Source organism: Acyrthosiphon pisum, chromosome A3 (assembly GCF_005508785.2).
Source record: "Acyrthosiphon pisum isolate AL4f chromosome A3, pea_aphid_22Mar2018_4r6ur, whole genome shotgun sequence".
In the NCBI taxonomy this organism is placed as follows: domain Eukaryota; kingdom Metazoa; phylum Arthropoda; class Insecta; order Hemiptera; family Aphididae; genus Acyrthosiphon; species Acyrthosiphon pisum.
In genome coordinates, this window is record NC_042496.1 from 24,967,331 (window position 1) to 24,976,754 (window position 9,424).

The following is a 9,424-nucleotide window of genomic DNA, read 5'->3' on the forward strand; positions in this document are numbered from 1 at the left end:
TTTTTCTCTTATTTTCAAGGTATGCATGATGCAATAGAGGATTTCAATTTTTTAAACCCTATTATTCTTTCAACACAAACCGATTAAAATATTATGAAAGCATCATATGATTTTTGTTTATAAATTAAATAGTTTTTAAATTTACATTATTTTGTTGCTTCACAAATTAAAAATTGATTCTATAGATCTAATATAGGTACTATTTGTAAAAAAAATATACATGTTTCATGAATCTTAATTCTTAGGTTTATAATATTATTATGTAATAATTAAAAATTATGTTAAATAAATAATTTATTATTTAAGATTACTGATAGCTCACGTTTAGCTTTTTAAGGTCTTGTTAAAATTTGCCTTCACGGCTTAGAGGATAGGCAACACAATGTGGCGCTATCAATTCTGTTCATTAATTATTAGAGTATTATTAATTAAAATACAATTGTGTTGGCATTGTTATTTATTTTACAATAGTATTTTACAATAGTCAATTATTTTACCTTAAAAAAGTATATAGACCCGTCGGCCTTAATACACAAAACACAACTCACCTATGGTAAGCTAAGTGGTGGATTTCATCCCACGCGAGCCATGCCGGGGGCGTAGATAGGAACAATATAATTACAACCCGCACACGTGCGACCACTTAGCTGTACCACAACGAAGAACTCACAGAATACAATGATTGCCGCTGCGTACAGAACAAAACACAAAACCACACTATTCACAGTGACGCTGATGAGAATGACACCCTAGAAATAGGAAAACAATTAAATGAAGGGCAACAAAGGTTGCGCGAACGATACTCACCAGAGTCAAATCACAACACAATACAATAACAATGTGGTTTTAGCAGCAGGCAAACGTAGTTGAAAACATGAAAAGACGATTGGAGACAACCGTCCTGGGCAACAGCCGCAAAAGAAGAGAACGATAAAATTAAAGGAATGGCCGATTTTAACGGTAACACACTAACACATTGCAACACGGGATAACAGTGTCACCTGTACAACAAAACAAAAGTATAAAAAATCAGAACTTTAGGTGACACACAACTTTGAAAATGAGATTTTAGTAGAACGGCTTTTTGCAATCACTTGAAAACAACAAAACATTGATAACGTGGTGGTCTTACACACGCACTGGGCGGTCAGCACACAACAGCTGACGCCACTGTCGACCGCGCGGCAGTGACGCGTGATAAGAACCACCACGGAACACAGGAACATAATATAAAACAAATACAATTAATTTGAATTGCCATATTGGCGCGAACATTCTCCCCCTTTGAAAGGACTCAGACCTTTCAAAAGTAGATATAACACACGGAATATAAAGAACAGAATTTAAGTAAACATAATGTTGATCAGTTGCATAAAATAACTGCTGGAGTGAATAATAATAACAATAGAATAAGCAGTAGAATGCTTGTAAAACAATACATTTTTAAAGGTCAATGAGTGAAGAGTTGTTACGCTGCATCCTCTTCCTCTTGATTGCTGGGCAGCACTGCAATTTTTACTGCTGGACGCTGGAACTCCCTCCCAGCCGAGTTAGTGACAGTTACCACGCGAATGATGCCATCAGGTCCAGGATGAACTTTGGTGATCCTAACCATTTTCCACTGGAGTGGCGGTAGGTTGTCTTCCCTTAAAATGGCCAATGAACCGACTCTAATAGTGTCCTTCTTTGATAACCATTTTCCTCTTTTGTGAAGTTGTGGAAGATACTCCGTGCTCCACCTTTTCCAAAAAGTTTGTGATTGCAACTTCACCAGCTCCCACCTTTTCACTCGATTAAGTGGAATTCCAGTACTGTCAGGTTCAGCTGGTTGCGTTAGACTTCCTCCTATTAAAAAGTGAGCCGGGGTTAAAGGATTAAGATCGGATGGATCATCGGACATCGGTGATATTGGGCGAGAATTCAATATGGCCTCTATTCGACAAAGCAAGGTGTGCATTTCCTCGTACGTGAGAAGGCCCATTGAAATTACCTTCAATAAATGCCTTTTCGCTGATTTCACAGCTGCCTCCCATAGACCACCAAAGTGAGGAGCGGAGGGGGGTATGAAGTGCCACTGAATCTTTAAATCGGAAAGAGAGTCTTCAACTGTGCGTTGTCCCTTGACTGGTGCAAAATACGAATGTAAGACCTTGTTGGCTCCTATGAAGTTTGTGCCATTATCGCTATAGATGTGACTACAAAGGCCACGACGAGACAGGAAACGCATGAGAGATGCTAGGAAGGCTTCAGTAGTAAGTCCGCTAACAAGCTCTAAGTGGATAGCACGAGTTACAAAACAGACAAATACCGCAACATAACATTTGATGCTGGCCACTCTACGTATGCCACTTCGGATCATGATTGGTCCACAAAAATCGACGCCGGTTCTGGCAAAGGGACGCTCGACATTGACTCTTTCAGGTGGAAGTGGTGCCATGAATGGAACAGTCAGGGATGGACTGGAACGAAAACAAGTTATGCAGCGCCGGACGGTCTGACTCGCAATAGCTCGACCTCGAATTGGCCAGTAACGAAGGTGAATGTTTGCCAGTAATCCTCGAGGGCCAATATGAATTAAACGCTTGTGTTCGTATTCAAAGATAAGTCTTGTGATTGTACCTTTTGCTGGTAGTACAATTGGGCATTTGCTGGTGTATGCAATGTCAGCGTTGATGAGTCTGCCTCCAACTCGCACTAGACCATCCTGGTCAATAAATGGGTTCAGTGTACGCAACGCACTACGACGTCCAACAGGCCTACTGGACTTAAGCTCGGCAATTTCTGGTGCAAATGAGATGGACTGCATTTTTCGCAGCAACACTGTGGTGGCATTGGATATTTCAGTTACACTTAGTGAATTTAATAACCGGTCCGAGATCAACTTAGTGCGAGCATTGTGGCAAAATCTTAGAATATATGCGGTAATTCGGTTCAATCTAGACCAAGAAGAATATCTTTCTTCAAATTGACATTCTGATGGCTGACTCACTACAAGAACTGGACGAACTATTCTTACTTCAGGTAAATCAGTATGGATGACATTATTAGACGGCCACAGGTCCTCAGTCTGGCTCAACCACTTGGGACCGTTCCACCAAAGTTCATTTGATAAAAGTGACTCAGCTGAGCATCCACGGGAAATTACATCTGCAGGATTGGTGGTCGTTGGTACATGACGCCATTGTGAGGGTTGGGTTAGATCCAAAATTTGTGCTATCCTGTTGGAGACATAGGATTTGAGTGGTTTGTCACTATTGATCCAGGATATGACAATGGATGAATCAGACCATAAGATTACATTACTGGGGTTACAATGAATCTTGATACGTTTTAGTTCTCTCATAACCATGCTGACCAGTTCTGCTAAAAGAAGGGCTCCGCAAAGTTCCAGTCGTGGAATTGTGCTGGGCTTCAGTGGAGCTACTCTGGACTTAGAACAGTATAGTTGACATTGCGATGTGGTAGTTGATCGAAAGTAAATACAAGCACCAAAAGCATTTTGTGATGCATCGCAGAAACCATGCAGTTGGACTGATGTGGTACTATCAAATGGAACGCGACGTGGTATTGATAACTGCTCCAAGAACTTGAGACCTTGATAGAAATTGGTCCACTTGGTTTGGAGTTCAGTGGACAGTGGTGTATCCCAGTTCAACTTTGAGGACCATAACTGTTGCATAAACATTTTTCCTCGAATCAGGGCAGGTGTTAGGAATCCTACTGGATCATAAACACTGTTTATATTGGATAATAGTGTTCTTTTAGTCATGTGAAAAGGTCTTGACAAATCCTTAAAAATGAATTTGAAACAGTCATTACTTGGTTGCCAAGTGAGACCTAGTGTGCTAACAGTATCTTCTTCATTGATAGACAACAGATAAGTAGGATCTCGTTCCGGAACTAACATTTTCGACATAATTGACTTTGAGTTTGAGCACCACTTACGAAGGGGTAGGCCAGCCTTGTCAAGTTCATTAGATAAATTTTGAAAAAGTTCATAACACTCAGTTTCGTCTTGACCGCCACTTAGTAAGTCGTCAACATAAAAATCTTCTTGAATAACGCGCTGGACTGCATGATTTTTAACATTGTAACTTAGCTCAAGTAAACAACGAGTGGCAAGAAATGATGCAGCTCTGGTACCGTAAGTGACAGTTAGAAGCCTATAGTCTTTCAATGGTTCAGCAGGACTTTCTCTATAGCATATTCTCTGCAAATCACAATCTTCGGGAGAGATCCGTATCTGCCTGTACATTTTGGCTATGTCTGCAGTAAGAGCAATTTTGTGGATTCGAAATCTCAGAATTATGGAAATTAAATCAGGCTGCACAGTTGGTCCACATAGTAGAATGTCGTTGAGACTGTGCCCGGATTTAGATGTAGCAGAACCATCAAAGACTACACGCATTTTTGTCGTTAAACTGTTGGATTTGAACACTGAATGATGCGGAAGATAATATGTGGGGCAATCAGTATCTTGAGCCTCCTCCATGTGGCCCAATTCAAGATACTCATTCATGAAATCCTTGTAATCTGAAGCAAGTGAAGGGTTTTTTAACAATTTACGTTCTAGATTGTAGAAACGTTGCTGTGCCATGAATCTTGAGTCACCTAAAACTGATGGATCTCGAATAAATGGTAATCTTACTACAAAGCGACCACGATCGTCACGAGACACGTTATTTTTAAAATGATCTTCAGCCCTTGCCTCAGATGATAAGTTGTTCGAGCATGACTGGGCAATGAGAGCTATAGCTGACTGATTGCTATGACGTAGAAGAAAGATTTTTGATAGTGGTTGCACATTATTGATTTGAGTTGATCCAGTAAAAACCCAACCAAGACTGGTGTTGTGAAGTGTTACAAGTGGACTAATCTTCATACTTTCACCAATTAGCAATTCATAGAATATCTCTGCACCAAGTAGAATATCAATTGAAGCTGGTTCATTGAAACGAGGGTCGGCTAAACAGCTACTAATAGTGTGTGGAATATGTAGTGGTTCCATGTCAATACGGTGAGTGGGCAAGCTGTTAGTAATCGAATCAATTACATGGAAGTTAATGAATGCTTCAAAGTCATTAAGTCTTGAACACATTGTAGTACTTATCATTGTGCCTGTTTTGGCAGTTACCGACCCGATACCTGCTATCGATAGTGAGCTTTTAACAACACTAATGTTTAATCTTGATGCACACTCTTTTGTTATCAGACAGACTTGAGACCCAGAGTCTAAGATGGCACGACATTGAACTTGGTGGCCAGCTGCATTTGTTAAATTGATCAGTGCAGTAGCTAATATTATTTGCTTCATTGCAGTAGAATTGTTGTTACCATGTTCAACGTACGTTACAACAGATTGGTTTTGTGTAGATGGTGACTGTTCATTCGCTGAGGCAGGAGGGTTGAATGGGGCATCGCTATGCAACTTAGTGTTGTGTCGTTTTCCACATTTATTGCAGTTACCACCACGACACTGACGAACTTGATGACCTGGATACAGGCAATTATAACACAACATGTTTTTAAACACTACATCTTGGCGTTCAGGCAAAGACATTTTAGTGAAACTCTCACACACTGCTAACCGATGTTGCTCTGAACATACTAAACATTGTTTTTCCTTAAATGGAACTTTGTCGGTTTGATTGGTTAATAGTACTCTTTTTTACATTGTACGAATGCCAGTAGACGACTGTTTGACTTGAGTTGACTGGTTGCTTACTTCGCCAACCTCATAAGCAGACACACGGTTGGCTAAGAATTTTTCCAGATCAGTAAACTTAGGTAGATCCTTAGATGATTGTAATAGTTGCCATTCTCCTACAGTGGTTGGATCTAACCTACAGCACAATAATGTCACTAGCCATGCATCCCATTCTTCAACTGGTTGTCCAAGTGCCTTCAGTGCGTTCACTTGAGATACAACATGGTGATGCAATTGTCTTAATTCACTGGCAGCAGGTTTGTGCACTTGAGGTGTTTGAAACAATGACCGTATATGAGACTGAATAATAAGAGATTTGTTTTCATATCTCTCTACAAGAACATTATAAGCTATACGATAGTTAGCGTCGGTTGTTGGAATGGTACGCACCACCTCTGCTGCAGGACCAGACAAACAGGATTTTAAGAACTGCAAACGCTGTACATCAGACAATCCTTGATTGAGGTGGAACCTGGCATTGAAATCGTCAAGGAATGATGTCCAGTTTTGCAAATCGCCATCAAATCTAGGAGGTGGAATGGACGGCAGTTTCATTGAGTCACGAATAATCGGTTGTGATGTTGCACTTGAACTATTGGATGGTGCCTTGGTATGGCGCTCGACTAAGTCTAAAACGTCAGCCTTAAGTGAACAGAAGAAATCATCAACACTGACTCTGTCATCTAGCATTTCAGTGGTTACTGCTTCATGGTCCTCAATATCATCTTGAATCGACTCATATTTAGACATGTATTGCATTAGGTTGTCTAATCTAGTTTGAAGTTGATTCAGTGATTTTGTAGCAGGATCATACTTGTCGACAAATGCTTTAATTGAATCCATGGACTTCTTTGCAGAATCTCTCTTTTTGATCAACTTCACTAACTCAGTTGGCATTGTTCTGTCGTTGACTCCCATTTTGATTGAAGAACTTGATGGCTGAATGTTGAATGAATTTACAATACTACAATAATATACGGATCAATAAATAACAGCAACCAACACAAATCAATCTCTTTTTATTTGTTGTTTTAATAATACTCTATCACGTCGAGGTCACCAAATGATAGCTCGCGTTTAGCTTTTTAAGGTCTTGTTAAAATTTGCCTTCACGGCTTAGAGGATAGGCAACACAATGTGGCGCTATCAATTCTATTCATTAATTATTAAAGTATTATTAATTAAAATACAATTGTGTTGGCATTGTTATTTATTTTACAATAGTATTTTACAATAGTCAATTATTTTACGTTAAAAAAGTATATAGACCCGTCGGCCTTAATACACAAAACACAACTCACCTATGGTAAGCTAAGTGGTGGATTTCATCCCACGCGAGCCATGCCGGGGGCGTAGATAGGAACAATATAATTACAACCCGCACACGTGCGACCACTTAGCTGTACCACAACGAAGAACTCACAGAATACAATGATTGCCGCTGCGTACAGAACAAAACACAAAACCACACTATTCACAGTGACGCTGATGAGAATGACACCCTAGAAATAGGAAAACAATTAAATGAAGGGCAACAAAGGTTGCGCGAACGATACTCACCAGAGTCAAATCACAACACAATACAATAACAATGTGGTTTTAGCAGCAGACAAATGTAGTTGAAAACATGAAAAGACGATTGGAGACAACCGTCCTGGGCAACAGCCGCAAAAGAAGAGAACGATAAAATTAAAGGAATGGCCGATTTTAACGGTAACACACTAACACATTGCAACACGGAATAACAGTGTCACCTGTACAACAAAACAAAAGTATAAAAAAAAACCAGAACTTTAGGTGACACACAACTTTGAAATGAGATTTTAGTAGAACGGCTTTTTGTAATCACTTGAAAACACCAAAACATTGATAACGTGGTGGTCTTACACACGCACTGGGCGGTCAGCACACAACAGCTGACGCCACTGTCGACCGCGCGGCAGTGACGCGTGATAAGAACCACCACGGAACACAGGAACATAATATAAAACAAATACAATTAATTTGAATTGCCATATTGGCGCGAACATTCTCCCCCTTTGAAAGGACTCAGACCTTTCAAAAGTAGATATAACACACGGAATATAAAGAACAGAATTTAAGTAAACATAATGTTGATCAGTTGCATAAAATAACTGCTGGAGTGAATAATAATAACAATAGAATAAGCAGTAGAATGCTTGTAAAACAATACATTTTTAAAGGTCAATGAGTGAAGAGTTGTTACGCTGCATCCTCTTCCTCTTGATTGCTGGGCAGCACTGCAATTTTTACTGCTGGACGCTGGAACTCCCTCCCAGCCGAGTTAGTGACAGTTACCACGCGAATGATGCCATCAGGTCCAGGATGAACTTTGGTGATCCTAACCATTTTCCACTGGAGTGGCGGTAGGTTGTCTTCCCTTAAAATGGCCAATGAACCGACTCTAATAGTGTCCTTCTTTGATAACCATTTCCTCTTTTGTGAAGTTGTGGAAGATACTCCGTGCTCCACCTTTTCCAAAAAGTTTGTGATTGCAACTTCACCAGCTCCCACCTTTTCACTCGATTAAGTGGAATTCCAGTATTTTCAGGTTCAGCTGGTTGCGTTAGACTTCCTCCTATTAAAAAGTGAGCCGGGGTTAAAGGATTAAGATCGGATGGATCATCGGACATCGGTGATATTGGGCGAGAATTCAATATGGCCTCTATTCGACAAAGCAAGGTGTGCATTTCCTCGTACGTGAGAAGGCCCATTGAAATTACCTTCAATAAATGCCTTTTCGCTGATTTCACAGCTGCCTCCCATAGACCACCAAAGTGAGGAGCGGAGGGGGGTATGAAGTGCCACTGAATCTTTAAATCGGAAAGAGAGTCTTCAACTGTGCGTTGTCCCTTGACTGGTGCAAAATACGAATGTAAGACCTTATTGGCTCCTATGAAGTTTGTGCCATTATCGCTATAGATGTGACTACAAAGGCCACGACGAGACAGGAAACGCATGAGAGATGCTAGGAAGGCTTCAGTAGTAAGTCCGCTAACAAGCTCTAAGTGGATAGCACGAGTTACAAAACAGACAAATACCGCAACATAACATTTGATGCTGACCACTCTACGTATGCCACTTCGGATCATGATTGGTCCACAAAAATCGACGCCGGTTCTGGCAAAGGGACGCTCGACATTGACTCTTTCAGGTGGAAGTGGTGCCATGAATGGAACAGTCAGGGATGGACTGGAACGAAAACAAATTATGCAGCGCCGGACGGTCTGACTCGCAATAGCTCGACCTCGAATTGGCCAGTAACGAAGGTGAATGTTTGCCAGCAATCCTCGAGGGCCAATATGAATTAAACGCTTGTGTTCGTATTCAAAGATAAGTCTTGTGATTGTACCTTTTGCTGGTAGTACAATTGGGCATTTGCTGGTGTATGCAATGTCAGCGTTGATGAGTCTGCCTCCAACTCGCACTAGACCATCCTGGTCAATAAATGGGTTCAGTGTACGCAACGCACTACAACGTCCAACAGGCCTACTGGACTTAAGCTCGGCAATTTCTGGTGCAAATGAGATGGACTGCATTTTTCGCAGCAACACTGTGGTGGCATTGGATATTTCAGTTACACTTAGTGAATTTAATAACCGGTCCGAGATCAACTTAGTGCGAGCATTGTGGCAAAATCTTAGAATATATGCGGTAATTCGGTTCAATCTTGACCAAGAAGAATATCTTCTTCAA

General features: G+C 40.6%; 2 protein-coding genes across 3 annotated transcripts; both read right to left on the bottom strand.

The window, feature by feature from the left end:
• Window positions 1–439: 439 nt before the first annotated feature.
• Window positions 440–5,613, bottom strand: LOC100569539. The gene is made up of 2 exons (XM_029491344.1): window positions 808–5,613; window positions 440–749 (listed from the first exon to the last, which is right to left on the bottom strand). Exon 1 carries the CDS (start codon window positions 5,558–5,560, stop codon window positions 1,469–1,471), a length of 4,092 nt encoding a protein of 1,363 aa, XP_029347204.1. The 5' UTR covers window positions 5,561–5,613; the 3' UTR covers window positions 440–749; window positions 808–1,468.
• On the bottom strand, window positions 440–9,393 carry LOC100575130. Of its 2 annotated transcripts, XM_008181681.3 has the most exons (3): window positions 7,268–9,393; window positions 7,009–7,209; window positions 440–1,001 (listed from the first exon to the last, which is right to left on the bottom strand). In XM_008181681.3, the coding sequence occupies exon 1, from the start codon at window positions 9,265–9,267 to the stop codon at window positions 8,110–8,112; it is 1,158 nt and encodes a 385-aa protein (XP_008179903.1). In that variant the 5' UTR covers window positions 9,268–9,393; the 3' UTR covers window positions 440–1,001; window positions 7,009–7,209; window positions 7,268–8,109. The 2 variants fall into 2 exon arrangements, with proteins under 2 accessions (XP_008179903.1, XP_008179902.1); XM_008181680.3 differs by having other exon boundaries at window positions 7,009–9,393.
• Window positions 9,394–9,424: the final 31 nt, after the last annotated feature.

Bases quoted from the DNA above. Each gene is read 5' to 3' on its own strand.
- LOC100569539 (XM_029491344.1), bottom strand. From the start codon at position 5,560: ATGTCTTTGCCTGAACGCCAAGATGTAGTGTTTAAAAACATGTTGTGT.
- LOC100575130 (XM_008181681.3), bottom strand. From the start codon at position 9,267: ATGCAGTCCATCTCATTTGCACCAGAAATTGCCGAGCTTAAGTCCAGT.